General features: G+C 37.6%; 1 protein-coding gene across 1 annotated transcript in view; it reads left to right on the top strand.

Moving 5' to 3' along the window:
- The first annotated feature begins 73 nt into the window (after nt 1-73).
- Nucleotides 74-22695, top strand: part of SCYL2 (SCY1 like pseudokinase 2) — a 35206-nt gene continuing 12584 nt past the window's right edge. The window contains exons 1-10 of the mRNA XM_052669030.1: nt 74-257; nt 4032-4236; nt 9710-9867; nt 13442-13586; nt 14176-14325; nt 14903-15124; nt 15910-16026; nt 17523-17648; nt 19061-19237; nt 21952-22074. Of these exons, the coding sequence (XP_052524990.1) occupies nt 4060-4236; nt 9710-9867; nt 13442-13586; nt 14176-14325; nt 14903-15124; nt 15910-16026; nt 17523-17648; nt 19061-19237; nt 21952-22074 (1395 nt within the window). The 5' untranslated portion in view covers nt 74-257; nt 4032-4059. The remainder of the gene's footprint in view (nt 258-4031; nt 4237-9709; nt 9868-13441; nt 13587-14175; nt 14326-14902; nt 15125-15909; nt 16027-17522; nt 17649-19060; nt 19238-21951; nt 22075-22695) is intronic.

The raw sequence follows: 22695 nt of genomic DNA, 5'->3' as shown, positions 1-22695 counted from the left end.
GAGGCGAACGAGCCGCCATAACGGAAGCGGCCGCGCGCATCACTTCCCGCCCTCCGCCGCCGCCTCGGCCCTGCCCCTGCGGGGCGGAAGTGAGCCGCGCACAGGCCGCCCCTCTCCCGGCGCCGTGGCTCTCGCCATGGAGTAGCCGGAGCGGGTCGGGACGGAGCCAGGCGGCAGAGCTAGCTGACAGCCGGTCCTCCGGGCCCGCAGGGCGACGGGCGGCCGGGTCCCGCGCCGGCGTTTCGCCCCGAGCTCAGGTGAGAGGCGCGGCCCGGCCCCGCGGGGCTACCCGGGGCCTAACGCTGCTACGCGGGCTGCGGGTTCGGGCACGAAGGGGGGGAGGGGGAGCGTCCCGGCTGCGGGGCGGGAGGGGCCGTAGGGCCGGAGTGCAAACACTCCCGCCCGGGGGCAGCTGCGGGGAGGGGTTCCGCTGCGGGTCCGTTCTGACTGTAGATAACAGTGACATGGTGGGGCGGAGGGCCGGCTCGCGGGAGGCCGTTGTGCGGCCGTTGTTCAGGTCGGGGCTCTCCTGTTAACGAGGGACCGGCACGACCGTCTGCCGTCAGTTCTTGTTAAGGTTTCAGCTGCAGTTCAGTGCTAAAATGCTAGGAGAAGGGGGGAAAAAAAAAAAAAAAAAAAAACAACAAAGCCGTGAAGGTGACTTACTCTGAGGATTTATTTTGGATTTTATTTCAACCTTTTCACTGTTTTGATTCATTTCTTGTTGCTGTGAGGGCTGTTACTGCTCCCCTCACACAGTGGCAGGGTTGTCACCATCTTTCTGCTGATGTTTATTAGCACAAAGACCACCTGGCACTTGTGAGGGGACTTCATGAAAACGATGTCCTAAGCAAATGCTGTGTTTCCTTTTAGGATTGGTTCCAGATTCTCTAGACTTGGTGTAGCTACCAAGCACTTGCTGTCATCGACTTGTTATAAATAATCCTTCCTGTTCAAACAGAAGGAAAGCAAAGTTTTTGAGCGTAATTACATGTCCTGTGTTGCTTGTCTGTGCACTATTACTCATAAGATCTTGTACTTTTCCCATTTGCTACCTTTTAATTTGAGCTGAAATTGTCATTCTGGGTAGCAGGCTTGCTTTGTTGCCCTGTGGCTGTTAATTCTGCTGTAAGTAGTAATTCAGTCTTAGAATAACCGAACAGTTGAACAGTTTCCTGCAGTTGAGAACTGAAGTTACATGTTTCAGGTATGGTCAATAACATTAAGATTTGTGGTATTTCTCAAAGCGGAATGTTTGGGTTTTTTTTCCTCAAGGATTTTCAAAGTATGCTGTTCTTGCTGATGTAAATGTTTTTATTGAAATCAATAATAATTATTTTTACAGAGCCAAAAAAGAAAAAAGGCTTCTTTTAGAACGCAGTCCAAATGTTGACACGAGGATTTCTACAAATGTATAAATAGTTTTTGATAGACTTAAAGCCAAAACTGTTTACTGAGGAGTACATTTCTCAGTACTCCTTTTCCTTAGCTGAACAAATCAGTAATTTGTGTACTGTCAAACTGGAGATGAACAGGTTGGACAGGGCCTGCTAGGACTGCTGTTTAAATCCTGACCCTTCAGACACCTGGATGTTACCGGCATCTTCACCTTCTGGCTTTTCTAGCCTTCTCACTATAGTTAATCTGTCACCCACAGTAGAGGGCAGTTCTGAATTAATGAATACTGCACCATTTTTTCCACTGTCTGACTGGAGAAGCTCTCTTTCAGGTTTATACAAAGGAGTCTGAGCATGCACATGCACACATTTTCTTCATCTTATCTCTGCAAGTAATTCTGTGGAACTTCTCTGCAGTTCTGCAACAGAAGAATGTGTTACACTGATGCTATGGAAGACTCATCAGTAGGGAGTGAATGAAACAGAATACAAATAGCACAAAATTGAACAGCAAGTAGATGAGATTTGTGGTTATTTTAAGTCACTGGACTTAGACTACTCAGTCTCAGTGCCTCGTTATCTAAAGCTTCTGGTCCCCATAATTTAGACCTTCTTCATCCTGCATATGCATCATATCTGCTTCTGCTCCTGAGTGGTCCTGATGGAGCCATAACTGCTACTTCCTGTTTTAAAGCTGAGTGTGAGATTGAGATCTGTGCAGCTGATGCCTTTTTTTTTTTTTTTTTTTAAATACTAATACCTCTTTTTTATATAGAACATTTTCTTGAATTTTTGATTTTGGTACTCTCTTTAGAAGTGCAAAGTTGTGTTGCTCATCTGATGTGGCTGCTGGAGAAACATTTATTGAGTCACAGCAGGAGCATGTTTCTACATTTCACTGTGGAGTCATGCTGAAAATGGGATGTAACTGCAACTGTAATCAATATAAGGCAACATAGCTGTGATGCTTCCAGCACTGGGCTAAGATCTAGATTTGCTTAAAAATACATCTGCACTGGAATGAATTCTTCAGTTACTCTTTTTTTCTTCTTTTAAGAGAAAATTTGCCTACTGTGTTAATTTTCTCTTTTGGGAAAGGGGGAGAAAGATTGCATGTCTGAATAGTGTGGTCAATTTCAGTCAAGTTGGACTGAAATACACAGATGCCAGAGATAAATTGCTACAGATTTGTGGGATTGAGGAACCATGGAGAAGAAACAAGCTCCATCTCTGCCTTGAATATGGGAAGTGTTACAATAAATGCATATCTGATTAGACTCCATTGTTCTCTGTTAGAACAATGCCCTGTGATGCCTGAGCAGTGGGAAAAGCTTTAGTTTGTTCAAATAGATCAGGTGGACGTTGGGGCTGATTGGCCCCAGTGCTCCCTGGATTACCTGTTACTTCTGCTTATTTTGTCCTCATTACCATGACTTGGAAAACAGCTTTATCACAGCTGACTCTGATCTCTTCCATTTGCTTAGCAGTGGCATTTCTATTTTTCAAGGTAGTTTTGCATAAATTATAATCCAATAAATTGAATATATAACAAATAAGGCTGTGTTTCAGCGTATTTGCTAATGTGCTATCGTAGGTTTATTCTACAAGTTGAAGACATTAGTATTCTTCATACCTTATGTGAAAGGAAGAATGAAGAAATATTCTTCAATATTTCTTCAAAATATGCCGTATGATAGTGATTGCAGGAGATCATTTCTCTTTGCGTTCTCTCTTTGTGCGTATACCCATAAAGAAGATGAATGCCTGTCTCTCTCTTTCACTATTTCTTTCTTGTCTGCATTCTTTCTTATATATCCATTATCAGAGAGGCAATTGTATAAATGTGGTATATCCTTCAAACTTTTCTCTGGCAGAAAAGAGAAATCAGATTTTTTTGAACTAACCATGTCAACTTAGGAAACTGTAAGCATGCAGTAGAGGGAGAGGAAAGTGAAATACACTGTAAGGAGCCACAGTCGTTTAGCTCTCAAATTTGCAGATGTTATGCTAATAAACTTACATGTACAATTTTATTGAAAAAAGCATAAAAAGGCAGTTTCTTGTTTCCTACTTTCACAGCAGCTGATCACCTCCTGAATGCTCAGGTCAGACAAATAATGTCAGCAATTCTAATGAGTAAAGTACTGAATTTTGAGCTTGTGCTTTGTTAGTCACGATGTGAGAAAGAACAGTTTGATTTTTTTCAATTGTCTTGTGCATAATAGAAATCATTCTTTTGCTGGCCCTCTGGTCTGAGCAGTATTTTCCCTCAGAAAATGTCTAATTCCACGAACACTGAATTGATGGATTCCGCTTTCATTCACCTTTGGTTCTGCTGATTGATATTAATACAGAAGTTGTGAGCCTTTCCTTTCACAGGAGCAGTCTAATTGATTCAATCACCTGTTTTTTCAATAAGTGGTTGAGTTTTCCAGTCCTCAGTTGCTTTGATAGATCCTATGAAGAGTCATCAACAGATTCAGCAGTTTCTGAGGAGGAGTAGCAAGGACATACAGCCCAGGCCTCCAGTATTCCACGGATCTTTGGTCAGATGAGCTTAATATTATTTTCAACATTTGTCTTTGTTTATTGTATTTCTAAAAGACTGTGAAGTTTTTTTTCTTGTCTTTTTAGGATAGTACGTTGGTGTACAGCTGACACAATGGAGTCCATGCTGAATAAGTTGAAGAGCACTGTTACAAAGGTAACGGCCGATGTCACCAGCGCGGTCATGGGAAATCCCGTTACCAGGGAATTTGATGTAGGTCGACATATTGCCAGTGGTGGTAACGGTCTTGCCTGGAAGATATTTAATGGAACTAAAAAATCGACAAAGCAGGTGAGTTGTCAAGTAACAACGTATGTTTGTAAGTGTTAAATATCAGACTGGTAGGTATCACTTGGTGATATTCAAAAGGAAAATCCAGCTGTGCTGACAAAAGCTAAGAGTGTAAAAATTGAAGACCCCTAAATGATTTAAATATGATGTTATCAGTTACTTAAGTGAGCTTTGCTGCTGGAGAAAAAAATGGTTCAGTAGTCATAGCACACAACTTGAGAACAAGATCAAGAACTGATTTGAGTTAACTAACCTGACAAGAACGGTGAGGTTTGTTTGTTTGTTTTAACATGGTTCATTTCTCCAGATTAGTTTTTACTTTGCAGTTTTGGGACATAATTACACTGGCTTTTTACAGCATTAAAAGATCATGAACCATGCCATTATTTGATCTCAGCAAAACAGGCTGTGATTTTTTTGTTCAGCTTTGACACACGAATTGAAGGGTTAGAAATGTTATTAAGAAGTGAGATACAGTGGCAGAAAGGCATTGCATACTGGAGGAGGGTGTGGGGGAAGAGAATCCTGTCTGCATTGTGCAACTTTCAGATCAGTATTGTTGCCAGAGAAGTAACTCTGTCTTAACGTGTAACAGTTTAGAGCACTAGTACATGTACTTTTGCTTCACTGGAAGCTGCGCATATAGATAAAAGTGGGACTGTGACTTTGGAAGAAGGTTTGACTTTAGTAATGACAGAGATGGTGGGATTGATTGCACCTTCAGCAAGTTGGGGATGAACCACCAAGCCGAGTGGTGTAGTTGATACAACAGAAGAAAAGGATGCCTGCCAGAGAGGCCTGTGGGTCCACGTGAGCCTAATGAAGTTTAACAAGGCCAAGTGCAAGGTGTTGCACTTGGACTGGAACAATCCCAGGCACAACTACAGAATGGAAGAACTCCTTGAGAGCAGCCCTGTGGAGAAGGACTTGGGGTTCTGGTGCACAGAAAGCTAGACATGAGCCAGCAGTGCATGCTTTCAGCCCAGAAGGCCGACAGTATCCTAGTTTGCATCAAAAGAAGGTTGGCCAGCAGGGCAAGGGAAGGGATTGTTCCCCTCTATTCTGCCCTTGTGTGGCCCTATCTGGACTGCTGTGTCCAGGCCTGGGGACCCCCAACACAAGAAAGATGTGGAGCTGTTAGAACGGGTCCAGAGGAGGGGCACAAAGATAATCAGAGGGCTGAAGCACCTCTCCTGTGAAGAAAATTTGAGGGATCTGGGCTTGTTCAGCTTGGGGAAGACTCCAGGGATAGCTCATTTTGGTCTTCCAATACTTAAAATGAACTTTATAAGTCAGTCTCCCCTCTTTTTATCACAGTCTGATAGTGATGGGACTAGGGGGAATGGTTATAAACTAAAAGAGGAGATACTGAGATTAAATACTGGGAGATATCTTTCACTCAGAGGATGGCGAGGCACAGGCTGCCCAGGGAAATGGTGAATGCCCTTGGAGGCATTTAAGGCCAGGTTGGATGGAGCTCTGGGCAGCCTGGCCTGGTGCGTAGCATCCCTGCAAGGGGAAGGAAGATTGGAACTAGATGATCTTTAAGGTCATTCCAACTCAATTGATTCTATGAACCTATGAGAAACAAAGTTTAAAAGCTGGTGTTATAGAACATGATTTTATTGATTGGGAGAAATATGAAATATCTTTTTAAAACTTGGCGAGAAAATAGAATATTCTTTGAGTAAGTAGAAGATGCAGTTAAACTTGATGCTGAAGTAATATGAAGTCACTTGTAGAATGAATCAGCTTGCTGTAAATGTGCCAAAAGAGATAGTCAGGGTAGCTTACTTCTGTAAGCATGTATACAGCCTGTCAGATGGTAGCTGGTGGAGAAGTATAGTATGCAGAATAAATACTGTGTGGGAATTGTGTGATCTGTGTCAGAATCTGCATAATGTTCATCATATGTTGTACCATGTTTCTCATGCATCTGTCTAGCCATGACAGGATTTTATCATAGTATTTACTGAATTTATCAAATGTGCTGAATTTGTGTTTGTTTTGTGTTGGTTTTTGGTGTTATTCAATTATGCAGTGCAGTAACAATATTGAAAGTTTTGATAGGTTTTATACAATTTCCACATTCCATAAGCAAGTGACCTGTAGTGGGCATAGCTTTGAGGATATGGAGTGTTGTAATTTCTTTCACTGCCCAACTGACAGTATATGGAAATCCATTCCTGTGAGTAGGTTGTGTGTTGTTTATTTTCCAAGCCTTTGAAATGGGTGTCTGACTGTTGATTTTAAAGGGTGTTAGTTCAGATGTTACCATATTTGAACCTCATTCTCTCTATAAACCTTGACTAACACCTGCACATTTATATGCCATCATCAGTCATTAAAAGTACAGCAACAGTTGTATTGCAGAGAATTTTAGCTGGCAATTACCATTCATTATTATTATTGCCAGGTAGGTAACATCATGTCAACATTCAGCTTAATATTGCGAAAGTCATCAGGACAAAACACTGTGTTCTGCTGGGTCTGTTCTTTAGCATTCCTTTGTATTTCTTTTGCACGGGCCCTTTAGAAGGTTGGTTGGGCACAATGGAGGAGGTAGTTGCAGTCGCTTCTGTTATGTGCTGCATGCAATTCCTGCGTTGCAAAAGTGTATCTAACTTGGAGCTACAAGTACTTAGCATGTTTGTTTACAGTAAATGTGTATAGTGATCAAACAAAGAGGATGTAAAGCTTAATTGCCCTTTTTGTTATTTTACAACACGAGTAGTAATTTAAGTCATTGTAGCCATGTAAACTAGCTAAATTGGAGTGTCAGTATTGCATCAGCAGTTTGTTTCCCAGAACAAATGGAAGTCAGCAGCTGAAGTTAAAATTTCAAATGTCAATTAATTTGATTCTTATTTTAATTCTATGACATATACAAAAATTTAAAGCTTCAATCGCCAGTGACAGCTGGCGACAGTGACAGATATATATGATAGCATTCTTTGATTTCATATATCATGTTACATGAAGCAACACATTGCTTATTTTATAGTATTTGTTTCTGCCCATTGTGGAATTGCTTACGTAGTCTGAATGTGCTGATGTTCTTCTGGCATAATATAGCACCTTTGTGACTGAAACAACCTGATTGGGAAGTAGAGTTAACATTGTAGAGAAACATTGTCTAACTTAGAAAAAAAAGAAAAAAAAATCTGTAGGAAAATCTTTTCTGGCAAAAGACCAGTGTAACACTGGAATGCTTTCCAGTATTGTAATTGAGAGACTATTTTGCTTTGCACGGTGGGAGGCTTTGGTAAAACATCATGTGTTTTCATATTGAGTGGCATTTGATTATTCATTTAAAAAAAAAAGTGAGTGCATTTGGGTAAAATAGAGAAGACATATGAAAGGCAAAGCAAACAAGATTTCTAAAATCAAGTGCTCCTTTGATTTTGTTTACGGCTTAATCTTTAAGAACATGATCACATTAAATCTTTTGCACATGAGCACCACATCATTCAAATCATTGGGTAGGTGGCCAGCTGCAGTCATTCAGCATTCTGTGGGGTTTTTCTTCCTTCCATGTTGTCCTGTGCTAGGTCTCTGCTGTTACTACTGTACACTGTTCTGAATTTCCTGAAAAGAGTTTCTCTCATGTCCACCACTACAGCGTTTGGTTGTTTTCTATATTATTAACATCTTTCCTCAACATGCAGTGAAATAGGGAGGATGAATTGATGCTGTTGCATCATTACATTTTCACAGCTCCTAAGGGTTTTTATTTAGAAATGCCTTATAGTTGTGTTTACATCTTCAGCAACACACGTACTCAGTGCTTCCGCAGTCTTTGTGTGGCTTGCCCTCCTCTCAGTGGCGAAAAAGAAAGCGTAACGTGACTGGGTGGCCTGATTGCCTTCTGTTGTTGGAAGCAGAGTACATCAGGAGCTTAGGATGGAAATGATGGAGCACAGCTTACTGAGAATCAGCAAGTGTGAAGTGTGATTGCACTATTTATTTTCTTTCTCTTGGTCGTGGCCTTTGTTGATAGAAATCAGCAATACTTTTTTTTTTTTTTTCCCCACTTGAGAATAGAGTAGGGCTTGCTTTCTAATTTTGACTTTTCACTACTACTATCTGCTTTCCTAAGATTTGGGAAATACCTTTTTATGTTTATAAGGTGTTTGGCTAGTTAAGAATGGGTGCAAGTGTACTTTATTTCCAACTGATTTATTTGTCTTTAGTAGCTTCTATGATGGATATGACCAGTTGCTGATTTTTCTTTCTTTGTTGTTTCTGTGTTTTGTTTTCTTTTTAATTTCATATCCACCTCTGTAATTTTGAAGTTTCATTTAAATTCCTTAGTTTTCTCCTACTCCATTTGCAGAGATTCATTGGAAAATCTATTTCTTCTCTTTTAACATTTGCTATGTTTCTGGGGCTTATTTTACACATTTAGGAATTTTTTACTATACTTAATGTGTTATGATAGAATCATAGAATGGCCTGGGTTGAAAAGCACCACAATGATCATCTGGTTTCAACCCCTCTGCTACGTGCAGGGTCACCAACCAGCAGACCAGGCTGCCCAAAGCCACATCCAGCCTGGCCTTGAATGCCTCCAGGGATGGGGCATCCACAGCCTCCTTGGGCAACCTGTGCCAGTGCTTCACCACCTTCTATGTGAAAAGCTTCCTACTAATATCTGACCTAAACCTCCCCTGTCTCAGTTTAAGACCATTCTCCCTTGTCCTATCACTGTCCACCCATGTGAACAGTTGTTTTCTCTCTAGTTTGCATGCTCCTTTCAAGTATTGGAAGGCCGTAATGAGGTCTCCCCGGACCCTTCTCTTTTCCACGCTAAACAATCCCAGTTCCCTCAACCTTTCCTCACAGGAGAGCTGCTCCAGCCCTCTGATCATCTTAGTGGCCCTCCTCTGGACTCACTCCAAGAGCTCCATGTCATTCCTGTATTGGGGGTCCCATGTCTGAAGTATCATGGGAATGATCAGGTTAATTGATCTCAGATGTTATTCACCACAAGTTCTCTCTTATGAAAGTGTACTTCAATATGGAACATACTTGTTTGGAACAGAACTTTGAGAAAGAGTGTAGTTTAATGAAACATCTCTTAATGCAAATTAGTGAGTACCATCAGAGTATTTTATTTATTTATAGTTAATATAAATGCTTTTGTTTACCTAAAAATCAAGCTGATTTCTATCTTGTTAGCCTGCTGTTCTATAATTCTGTAGAAAATGATTGTAGTTTATGCAGTAGTTTGTAAGGTTTGGAGCACAGTAATTCTTAAAACACATATTCCAGAAATTCTATACAGTCATGATGAAAATGGCTGGGACAGAATAAGGACAATGTGTAGCTGTAGATTTATATTGTAGTGCTTCTTGCACTGGTAGGATTGTACTGTTGATTTTTTTTAAAAAGTATGCATGTACCTAATTTTATATAGGTTTTATTTTTTGGATCTGTTATGTACTGAGTGAATTTCATTGGTTATTTCTAGGAAGTGGCTGTTTTTGTGTTTGATAAGAAGCTAATAGACAAGTATCAAAAATTTGAAAAGGATCAAATTATTGATTCTTTAAAACGAGGTGTTCAACAGCTAACGAGGCTTCGACACCCTCGACTGCTTACTGTTCAGCATCCATTGGAAGAATCTAGGTAAGCTATAGTAAAGGTGAGAGCAGACTTTCTTAATTACTGTTTTGTTACTGATTATAAGAAGTCTGGACCATTCAGCACTTAGATCTGATGAGGTTCAAGTTTAATATATTTACGCATGAGAGAATGGTATATTCTTCATCCTCGAATCTCTATTTCCCAAGTCATAGCATGCATCCTTGGTGTGAATCTAATTGATAATCTGTTGCATGATCTAAGTCCTGCTGCAGCTGGAGGACTACATGTGACCATTACAGCAAGGATGTTTAGGAGTTCAATTAATTTCACTTTAAAAGAGCCTTTTAAATTTGTTTTCTTTTAAAAAATTGTTCATTTATGTTTTTCTATTTATGAGATTGGGGACTGTTGGCAAATTGTATTTTTGTGGCACATATGCATTTAGAAGATCCTCAGGTACCAAATGAGGGAGACAAATCTGTATTTTTTTAGTGTTAATTTGATTTATATAAGATTGGTCACAAGGTACAATAATGGGTTAGTTTTACACCTTTATTATTCAATTATAGTGATAAGAGTACACTAAAATCTGATAAATAAAATGAAGATTTCATGTTAAAATAAAAAGCTGATCCTACTGAGAAAGATCATGAAGCTTTTCAACTTCTTCCAAGGAAGTTTTTTCGAAGTAGAGTCTAATAAAAGATTCATGTACATTGCCTTTCGAACTTGTCCACTTTTTATTCTGTCTGTTAACCTGCACATTTCCAAAGACACTGGTTTCTAGTTGCTGAGAAAGCCATGGGAATACTTCTTTATCTCTGCAGTGCCTACTTTGGGAAAGATTTATTGGATCAAATGACAACTGCATGTTCATATATATCTTTCCTCCTGTTCTAAAGTGATTTGGTTTAGTATGCTCCTTCTGTAAGTCTAAGGTGGATTGCTAATTGAAAAGAACTGTCAATATTGTACAGTAGTAAATCATAACCAATTTCATGGCCTATGGTTGTCTTAGTCATTGTTTATGTAGATGAGTTGTATACACCAGGATATACCTCAAGGTTTTCACTTAGAACCAAGGTTTTAAGTGAGTGGTGTTTCAGCTGAGCCAGAAACCTTGTATTTTTTCCTAAATTCTACACTTAAGAAGATGGTAAGATTCATACCTTGGAGACATAAGGAAGCTTTGGTATTTTTTCCTGCAAACAATTTAAGCCTTTTGAGTAAAATTGATCTTGCAGTTTGGTCAGAGTCCTTGTTGATGAATTTTCAGTAACACTCTGCTTTGGTCTGAATACTGTTCATACTCAATAAGCTCTTTGTAGGGGCATCACTATGAGCAAACCTGCCCAGCTGCTTGCTGTGCCAGAAACTGGAGTAATAGATTTGTGGGGTTCATGAAAGGAAAACTTGCTTAGACTGTGTATATATCTGTGTACAAGTGTACCGTAAGACTGACAATATTTTTAGACTAGAAGAAGGTGTTTGCAGAGTGCTTATTTTTTGAAGACATCTGTAGGGGGCTCCTTCTGGGCTGGTCTTTTTTTGGTGGATCCAAAGTAACATACAGTTGTGCTGAAATTGCTTGCACAATTTATTCTTTTTTTGTGGTGTGGTGCAAAAGAATGCTTTTGGTGTATCTGCACCAGGTAGATGTTTCCAGGCCATGCCATTTGGATCCCAGTATGTAGCTAGCTTCTCTTTCATGTAATTGGTATTCAGCATAATTTTGTTGATTATAAATATTTTGTTAGTGATAAATTTTACATGCGTTTACATAATGTATGCAATGTATATTTTTAGTCATACTAAACATTTAATATAACATATATTTACTTACAACTTGTTTTGGTTTCCAGTAACAGAAAAGCATGAAAAAGCCAAATTGTACAACCATTCACAAAGAATGAAGGGTTGCAGATATTTAATTTCATAGACACTCCATCTGTTGGTGTTTTTCCCAAAGCATATGTTTGTTTGGCCATTACTTTTCTTGATAACTTGTTTTCTTTTTATTTTGTTACTCGGAATGTCATTTTGATATTATTCAGGGAACTAGTAAAGAGGATGCACTGCATGGCAGATAACAGCTCCTACAGTATTAAATTGCTTTAATTAGATTTGCCCTGTCCTTCCATAATTCTTATGTGGCACCTTATTTAATTAACTCCTGAAGTAAAAGACCAAACATCTTTCTATTCCCTCAAAGCAACAGCAATTGGAGTGCTTATGTTGTGAAAATACTAAGTAACTGTTTTGTAAATATTTTCTGCCATCAGTGCCTTAACCGTAACTAAATGGAGAAGCTCCATAGTAAAGCTGAAATAAGATTAAAAATGAAGATCTTTGTCTTTCTGTGCTTTGATTCCTCCTGGTGATTAATCAAAAAATGAGGTTTGTAGTGCTAGCTGTGTTAACAGAGAAGTGGAGGAGACGTTGTCTACAGAATGGTGTGAAGGTGGTGAAGCAATTACAGTTCAGTCAGGTTAGGTGAGGCTTACGAATCAGTGAATTTTGATTTTCTTTTTTTCCTTCAGGAAGGCATCAGAAGTCACTCTTAGTCTGGATGATTAATGAGTGTTGTATGTTTCATCAACCTTCTTTTACCTCAAAGAGCCAGTGTGTTAATCTACAGAGATATATAAAAACTTTGTGATAGATTCATGCTGCAACATTTTGTCTTCTGTGATTATTTTAAAGGAATAAACAAAAGGTTAGGCTTCTGCCTTCTTGCCAATAGTGTTATTACTCACAAAAATATCTTGTGTTATGCAGTCTTGGTTTTCTGTGTTCATGCTGGTGCAGTGTTTGAACACAATGTGTTTGCATGGAAAATATTCATTCTTAGACCGGATATATATGCTACCATTCACACAGAAATAAAAAACAGACTATAGCTTCCAGTATTGTTCAGAACAGGGTGAAGTGTGGGAATATATAAGACAAGATGGTCTTTTTATACATGAAGCTTGTGAAACTGTGACATGTGCTGTTTTCAGGACTTCAGGATTTGACTTTCTGGAGCACAGTGTTACAACCACTCCGCTCTTTGTGCCTCATCTGTGCTTTCTAAACAGTGCTACCACAGAAACGTTAAAAAGACCTATTGTACAGGAATAAAGCAGTAGATAAATTAACTGGAGAAACAGTTCATGCAACAAGCATAGTTATGTGCGTCTCTGATGACTGTCTGACTACATGAAGCACTGCTTCAGTCAAGGGGCGTAGCAATTTTAGGCAGAGCTAACAGTCTGATTTTACAGGGTTTAATGGTAGTAAGAAATATTTGCTTTTCTTGGATCAGGGCAGGAAAAAGTATAGTTTTCTTAAAACTTTAGTGAAGTGCTGTGTGCACAGTGAGTGATATATGTTGATGTTAGAGAATACAGTGACGTAAGCTGATTTCTATACTATAATATTTTTTTCATTTCACATAGATATATGCATATATAAAATCTCTCATTTAATGATCAGAAGCCTGAAATAAAATGTTTTTAGGTAACACAGAGTCTCTGCTAATGTATAATACTATGCCTTCATGGTTGCTCCAGGCCAAGATGTGCTGTATTACATTATTCATAAAAAACATTTTTTTAATCTCTTTTCTCTTTAGAGATTGCTTGGCTTTTTGTACAGAACCAGTGTGTGCAAGTTTAGCTAATGTTCTTGGCAGCTGGGACAACCTACCTTCTCCTGTACCATCTGACATTAAAGAATACAAGCTTTATGATGTGGAGACTAAATATGGTCTGCTTCAGGTGTGACATTTTGATTATTTTCATGTGCTGTTATTATTAATAGTTGTTTTATAAATGCCATGTTTGTGTACAGTAAATCAAATAATTGTGAAGAGAAAGATGATAGTGACCTGAACATTGTAAATATAAGAGAAGATGAATACTGGAGGCTCTGTAAGTTGCTGCTATTTTTGGTTATTCTGATATGGAAAATTAAGAAATGAATTAATTTTTGTATTCTGTATGAATGTCAGTTCTACAACTGTCTCTCCTGTACACGAATCTTTTCTTTACCTTCTATGGAGGAACAATAGCTTCCAGATTATATTTGGTGGAAATTTTGTTCAACATCAAAAAACATTTTTGTTCTTATGCTTTGGTAGTTGATCAATGTTAGTAATCTCACCTGCTGCTTACCTACATCTGTATTTAATTTCCTTCCTACATAATTTTTAAAACAGCCCAAAATCAATGATGAGAAATGGCTTCTTAGTTAATGTGTTAATATACCATGACCACAGGAAATAAGGCTGTAGATATGACAGAAATTTTTGTAGATGTTGTACAATCCATCTTAGGAAATATTTAACCTGAAATCTTTTATTAACAGGTTTCTGAAGGCTTGTCCTTTTTGCATAGCAGTGTGAAAATGGTCCATGGAAATATTACTCCTGAAAATATAATTTTGAATAAAAGTGGAGCATGGAAAATTACAGGCTTTGATTTTTGTATCCAGTCAACAAATCCATCTGAACAGGAGGTACTACATTCAACTTTATATTTTTATTTATTAGTACATTTCATATTCAGATCTTTGTCTGAAACCGGTTTATTGAGCTTGCGTTTCAATACATTTATGTAATATTCTGTATTTTGTTGGCAGAAAGTCTGAATGTATGGCATAGGTTTGCGTTGAAGTTCTGCCATTGATCATCAGAGAAGAAGCCTGACTTGGCTCAGTAGGCTTGGAATAGGCTAGTGAAAGTTTCAGACAAAGGCTGAAAGTGCATGTGATTCTGCTAACCTGCATGTTCAGTGACATCCTTTCAGTGCCTTGTTGTTACGTCCTCAAATTAATTTCTATCATAGTTCATGTTCCTCTCCTTACAGCAGTGCTTTTACATTTGCATTACAGTTCTTAATTCTGATGTCCAGATTTTACTGCATGCACTGATCACTGAGTTACAGCCACTGACTTTTAACAGTTCTGCTTTACTCCATTTCTGTTTCATGATTTGAAGGGATTAAAACTTTATTTTTTGCTGCTACTCAAACTTCATGTTAGTTTTTATAAAATGCATAATAAGTTCTTTTTGTTGTTGTTGGTTCTCTTATAGCCCAAGTTCCCTTGTAAGGAATGGGATCCAAACTTGCCATCTTTGTGTCTTCCAAATCCTGAATATCTGGCACCAGAATACATTCTCTCTGTGAGCTGTGAGACAGCAAGTGATATGTACTCTCTAGGAGCTGTTATGTATGCAGTGTTTAATAAAGGGAAACCAATTTTTGAGGTCAACAAACAGGATATTTATAAAAGTTTTAGTAGACAACTTGATCAGGTATCTGTTTATGAATATTATACATTTATTTTCATATTTGAAAAATCACTTTTTTTAAAGCAAATTTAAATATTTTAGACACAAGTTAAAAAGTTCTAAGCAAAATATGAAAAATGAAAGTATGTGTAGAGAAATTTCTGTACTGACTTTATCAGCTGGAGGATTTGTTTTTCAGTCAATTATAACTGTGTTGAATGCAGGTCTTATGGGATAAATGCTTTACCTGTTAGGGCAAATAGTGCCAAACAAAAGACAGTGTATGACCAGCATAGGGCTGCTGGAGATTGCGGAGTTTAGAGTGATTTGATCAATTGGCAGCCATTCAGTTACCAGCTATTTCACATTCTTTGTGGACTGTGAGTATTCACAGATGAAGTTAATTGGAACAACTGGTGTAATATGGTCATATGCAAGTTTCTTTTGTTGCAGCTTCTTTGGGTGCCTATTGCCTTAACCAGATATAAAGTATTTTTATGTATCTAAATAAGACCTCAGATAATAACACATCTTTAAAAATACTGATTTTCTGTTATTCAATAACCTGAACACAATTAGAAGCTGGGAGCAGGAGAATGTGACTGGACACGGGCGGGCTGTTGGGAAGCAGAAGGAAAACTATGAGGGATCAGGAGCAAATGGGTTGTGAAAGGTGGGAGGGGAATGGTATCAAAGGTTTGGTTTGAGAAGCCAGTATGAGAAACAAATTGTAGTGCTGATGTATACTGGAAGTAGTTGTATACAAGATTTTCTGATTTCATGGAACATATGCTTAAATTTCTATGCAGCTGAGCCGTTTAAGCTCCAGTACTCTCCAGAATATACCAGAAGAGGTGCGTGAACATGTAAAGCTACTCTTAAATGTAGCTCCAGCAGTCAGACCAGATGCAGATCAAATGACTAAGGTCAGTTTATGGAAAATATGGTAGCTAAAGGAAAAAGGGAAAACAGTGTTTCATTTATGGAAATAATAGAGCTGTTTTGAAGTTTGGTTGTTTTTTTTTTTCCTGTTAATCTTTTTGGTTGAAATGTTTTAAAAAAATTATCTAACTTTAGAAAATAATGCTGTTAGCTGGTTACATTAACATTTAATATGAAAGAAGTGCGTGCTGAAACAGAATTTAGAGTAATCACTCAATACAACACTACTTTATTGCTTTCCTGAATTGTAGGATAGAGATTAGGGCTAAATATTGTAACAAATGTGAGTTAAGCAGTTAATTAAGGTTAGCATGGTGCAAGCTAATATGGAGCTTTGCATGGGAAAATTTACCTTGCTATTTTTAATGACATTAAGTTAACCTATGTAGAGCTTCTAGCTGAAAGCTGAATATTCAGGGATGGATTTTAGATAAAAACAGTCTTATCCTGTATGGGAGCTGCTGAGTCACAGCCTGAACCTCTGATTGATCACCTGAGGCGAGCCATGAGTCAGCCAGAGGAGCACAGCTGAAGGCAATTCTCCTGTGCTGCCGGAAGGGGTGGAGCCAGGCTCCCCTCCTCCTAGACCTATTTAAGAGCTGGCTACCAGAGGGGAAGGATGTCTTCTGGAGATCCCTCCTTCTGGTGTTTTGTGGTGAGCCTATCATAAGGGTAACCCTTCCATTTATTCTCTCTTGTTATCATAGTCCACTTTGCCTAACTCTTGTTTATTTTGTGATTGTAACATCTTATATCCATTGATTATACATATCCTCATCATGCATTTTTATCAGTCTTTCATTAATGATGAAGCAGCTATGTCAGTATTAATGGTTTACCAAGGCAATAGGATGATCCAGTCATGTTGTTAATGCAGTGTTCGTAAGCCTGTTATATGTATATACACAAAACTACATTGTTACACAAAACTTAAGAAGGCAGACCCTCTTTTCTGACAACTAGAGCTGCAGCTGAAGTGATGCAAACATGGGATATCACGTGTGTCCTATCCATTGTAGCTTTTTACAAGCAGGTATGAACACCAAAGATAAATTTGTGTAATCAGACATCTATTGCATATAAATTTTTATTGAAACATTATAATATTCTGGGGATGGTTCTTAGACCCAGAAGGCTTTTAGGTAGGCCTTCATGATATTAAATAGCATACTTATTCCTAGAGAACTTTTAGTTTGTGTTTTTACTTCTCTTTTTTTTTTTTTTTTTTTTTTCTTTTTGTAAATAAAAAAAATACTTCTTATACAATCAGTTAATTTAGATGTTTATTTAAAACACTAGGAAAATTATCTTAATGATCAACCTTTGTGAATATTATACTACTCAGTATGTAAATATTTACTTTTCTAACTGTTGGTTGCAGACACTTCATTGTAGAAGTTTACTATAGTACACTGAGAGGATAAGCATACAATTATGTGAGTGTAAGTAAGCTTTCTAATAGCACTGATCTTATTTTTAGATACCGTTCTTTGATGATGTAGGAGCAATGACTCTTCAGTATTTTGATTCATTATTTCAAAGAGATAACCTTCAGAAATCACAGTTTTTTAAAGGACTACCAAAGGTTCTGCCAAAGCTGCCTAAGGTATGTAAGTATGACTTCTTGAAATCATTTAAAAATGCATACAAATCTATTAACGTTCTTAATGTTAGAATTCTGAACTTCAGGTAGCATTGTACCTGGCATAGTAAACTGCCACAGTATTGTCAGAATAGTGTAGCAGGAAAGGAAGGAAGGTTGGAAAATAATGTATAGATTTTCTTCAGCTGTTGATAAATCAGGAAACATGAAATGGTAAAATGTGCTATTAGTTCATTTATGAAATTATTGTTTGTATATCCTCTATGTAGTTCATCTCACTTTAAAAGGGAATTATCTGCTCTGCGCTTACAAGGCTTTCCCTTTTTTTCAGATGCTATCATTAGCTCTTTGAAATCATCTTGCCCTATTTTCTCCCAGTTTGTTTATAGGATTGTTTCAACTTCTTTATAGCAAGGTAGTACTTTAATGTTGAAGGATGCAAAGTATCCTTCCCTCAGAAGGCTGAATGCTTTCTTGTGCTAGCAGAACCCAGAAACCTCAAAAGCTACTGTCTGTCATTCCACATTTCTCCTATATAGTGCTAGACACTGTGTCTAGACTTTTTCTTCTTGTTGTATTCTCATATTTATATAAGACAGTGTGTGTATGTGATGTAGAAGTAGTATTAGGTTAATGCATGGTAGAATAGATGAGCTTTTCAACCATTGCATTAAACTTCTTTCTTTTTAATTGAATTTTGAACTACACAGTGAACTACACGGATTTAACATTGTCATCTTCTTAACTGAGTAACTATTTCTTTTGATCAGAAATTCTTGATACTTAGAATTTGGGCATAGATGGGATGTATTTCAGCTAACTTCAGATAGCCACAAATTGTCTTTAGGATATTCACTTTTTTCTGTCTGTAAAATATTATTATGGAGATGGGCTGTGCCCTTGCTCTTAAATGATTTTTAAAGCATTTAAGCTTGCCTGTCTCTAACCTAGGCATCCACAGTGTAATTTTCTGTGTTTTGTCAGCTGAATCCCACTTAGAGAATGTACGTGGAGTTTTCAGAGAGATATATGTTAGGTTTATGAGTTTGTTCAGTGGGTTGTGAGGTAGTGAAAGGCTGAGGTCTTGGGTGATAAAACTTTTTAATTTTTTCCTGCAGGAAAGATGTAGAATGAAGTTTTTGTAATTCATGTAAGTGACTTCAAGTCCTATTTTCTGTACAGTTAATAAGTTTTTACTGACCTTCATAGCTGTTGTAATCTCAAATTGTGTCTTGAGTACAAGCAGAGACAAGTAAGAAAAGTAGAAGAGTGTAAATTAGCTTAAGCATATGGTGAAAGTAAGATCAGAATTGAAAGTTTTATCTTTTTGTTAATATCAGATTGATGCAAAAGCTGTTGAGCTGGCACAGTAGCATCGTGGTGTAATGTGATGCATGCTTGTCTTTCTCTCTCAGCGTGTTATAATTCAGCGAATTTTACCTTGCTTGACCTCCGAGTTTGTGAATCCTGATATGGTACCCTTTGTCTTGCCTAATGTTCTACTAATTGCTGAGGAATGCACCAAAGAAGAATACGTCAGGCTCATTCTGCCTGATCTTGGTCCTGTTTTTAAGCAACAAGAACCAATCCAGGTATGTTAAAGTTGTTCAGATTACAGTTATTCTCTTCAGTGCTTCTTCCCTCAAAACTGACTGTTCTAGTTCCCTTTTCCAGCTTCACGTGGCTTGTCCAGCTTGCTATGTAGTTGTCCAAGTAGTCAACCTCAGTTCATACAGAATTTTTCCAGGAAGTTCACCAAGTCTTTATTCCTACTATTTACTTGGGTTTTCTGAGTTATATTGTATTTATAGATGAGATTTAGAATAGCAAAAAGAAAACAGTTTTTACTTAGTTCTTGTCTTCGGTTGGTTGTTGAAAGTATATTTTAAAATCTTTTTATCATGATTGTAGATCGAAGCAGGGTTGTATGGTACAGTATTTACACATATTCTACTGATAACCTATGATTTTATTCTTGTGTCTGGATTGGTAACACTGGGATCTTGGGGTGGGAAAGTCATGAATTTGACATCTTTTTAATGTGCTGCTTACTGATGATGATAAAATAGTGTTTATTTGTGAGCTGTACAGAAGTTTAAAGTGCTTCATTTTATTTGGCAAATGTTACCATTAAAGATTAAGTAAAATATGTTTTGTTATTGTTGTTTACTTGCATAGAAGTAGTAAAGCAGCACAAGATTTGCATCCTTTTTATCAACATAATGTGTGATGATTTTTGAGAATTGTGTCATTGGGTCAGGCATCGTGCATCAGGAGAGAAAATGTAGCTATGCATTCCTTCTAGCACACCTCATTTTAATGCTTACCGTGGCTGTTTGTTTAACCTCTGAATTTCAAATAACATTATACTGGGAAGCAGGGAAAGGGGACAACTGTATTACCTCAAAATAGCTCATAAAGTTGGAACTTCTTAACATTCTTTTGGTACATTGCGGGTTTACATCATCTTAATTTTTATCTTGAAAAAGTGTCTAATTCACAGCCAGTAAACATCCCATTTCTGCTGTTTGATCCTAAAAGATAACGCTCAGCTTTTCTACCTGTAACATCAGGTTTGTGGACAGTCCTTCCTGCAGAAACTTTATGTCTAGGTTTTATCTTAAACATAATGGGTTTTCTATTTAAAACTCATACATATTTATAAAATATATTATTGTATTTAGAGCTATTTTATTTCTTAGGAAATAAGAAGAAACTGAAATACAGACTTGTAACATTTCTTAGCTTATTAGTTACTATATACTCTTATCTTGATATTTTTAATTACTCTTATGTTGATATTTTAAGTACAAAGTGGCTTGTTCTGCTTTTATTTCTGTGGACTTTTCAGTATGGCAGGTTCATCTAACTGGACTTTTTTCCAAAGTCAATATACTAGGAATTCAAGGGAAAAAGTAACAGCTGCTAGAAGATTTAATTCCAGGTCTGACTGGGAACATCATGTCTCTGTACAGGGCACAAACTTTCAGTTCCTGTGTGTTCGTAACTCACAGTGAGAATGACAGTGTTTTTTCCACACATTCTCTTAAGATGTTTTGAATGTGTATAATGCACATTGCTTGGCTTCTGTGAGGCACCAGAGTTAGGAAGCAAATGTGTATGGGAAGGCTACTGTATTTTAGAAGGAGGAAATTATTATTCAGCATTAAAATGATTTTGTATGGGCGAATTTATAACCTTGAAATGGAATAATTAGTTAAACTGTTCATATGACAGTCTTGAAGTTACTGTGGGGTACCTGGAGTGCTATCCTATCCTGTTGCAGAAAGAAAATGAAAAGAGAAAACTTGTATTTACATTGATACGCTTACATTTCTGCATTCTGATGCCTCTATTTATCTGACCCATACCAATGTGGATTGCTACATATTTTAAGACTTGAACATTGAAATCACTTCCTTCAGTGAAATGCTTGGCTTTTTATGAATGTGACACCGTTTATCACAGTTTTTCCACTTAGTCCAACCTGTTTTCTAAAAAGAGGTTGGAAATTGATGGAGAGTCAGTCCCAGTAAACTTGTCTTACTTAACTCAAATGGTTCCCTTCAAAATTAGTTCTTTGAGTTCTCTGAAATGAGAATTAGCTTGGATAAGTGATTCACGTTATCAGCTAGCTTTTAGATGGCTAATGTAACAGAGATGAATCTCACTTTGCAAATGTGCCATTGGTGTTACTTTTTATCTAAATGTGCTGTGAGTTTGTGGTGGTGTTTTGTTTGGTGCTTGAGATGTTTTTCTTTTTATGATAGACATTTCCAATATGAAATATAATAAAGCTATTTTATGTCCATATAGTAACTGTAATGTTCATGTCATCAGGTCCCAGTTTTGATTTTAGATTTAGATGGAATGCAGCTTTTCTAGGTGGAGTTCTGATCAAATGCTTTGAAGACATTTGATCCTTGTTTTTTTTTGGGGGGGGAGGGAGGCTTACCATTTTCAATAGTGATGTCTCTAAAGAATGTATATGGTTGATTTTAATTAAAAAAAACAAAAAGTTGTAAATAGAAATAATAATGCCCTTCTCAGCTGTTATGATTTCTAATTTCAGAAGTATTCTAGAAGACTTATTTTGTTTGATCTGTATTCGCTGTTTTAAAAATGCAATAATATGTCAAAGTGTTTTTTGTTTTCCATGCCTTCAGGCAAGCAACATGGTAAGTGATCACATTTACTGAGTTAAAAGAAAACTTCTGAAGTTTTAATGTTATGGTGCAATGTACTTTTAACTCCAGAAAGATGTACTCTTAACTTTTTAACTTCCTAACTGTCCTTCTTTTAATAGATTTTACTGATCTTCCTGCAAAAGATGGACTTACTTCTAACCAAAACTCCACCAGATGAAATAAAGAACAGTGTTTTACCAATGGTTTATAGAGCCCTGGAAGCACCTTCAATTCAGATCCAGGTATAGTAATTGCAGCCTTTATTTAACATTGCTCAGCAGGTCTTTCGTCTTTCTTTCAGGTATACTAACTTTTTGTCTGGTTACTTGAATGGGGGGAAAAAAACCCAAAGAATATAGCTGTATAATATACTTGAATGTTGAAAGAGAATAATGTTTTACTTAAGAACAATTTGGCATATTAAAATAAACTTCAGTTCTCTGATTTTCCAGAGTAACCATTTGACTGTTACTCCAACATCCTAAATTCTTACTAAATACCATAGCAAAGAGTTGAATGTACCTTTATAGTGTCTTACCTCTGCAGAAAACATATATGCAATAACTTACAGAATCACAGAATGGCCAGGGTTGGAATTGACCTCAGGGATCCTGAATCTCCAACCCCCTGCCACGTGCAGGGCCATCAACCTCCCCATTTCATACTAGACCAGGCTGCCCAATGCCCCATCCAGTCTAACCTTGAACACCTCCAAGGATGGGGCATCCACAGCCTCTCTGGGCAGCCTGTTCCAGCAGCAGTTAGTGATACCAGTGGCTACCAATTAGTGATGGGGTGGCGTTCCGGGATTCTACTGGTAAGAAGATATGTACTGACAGTTACCTTGGAAGATACAATATGCT

This window comes from Tympanuchus pallidicinctus, unplaced genomic scaffold (genome assembly GCF_026119805.1).
Source record: "Tympanuchus pallidicinctus isolate F22 unplaced genomic scaffold, pur_lepc_1.0 scaffold8, whole genome shotgun sequence".
Lineage (NCBI taxonomy): Eukaryota > Metazoa > Chordata > Aves > Galliformes > Phasianidae > Tympanuchus > Tympanuchus pallidicinctus.
Note: the sequence above shows the minus strand (reverse complement) of the source record. Positions and strands in the feature narration are given on the sequence as shown.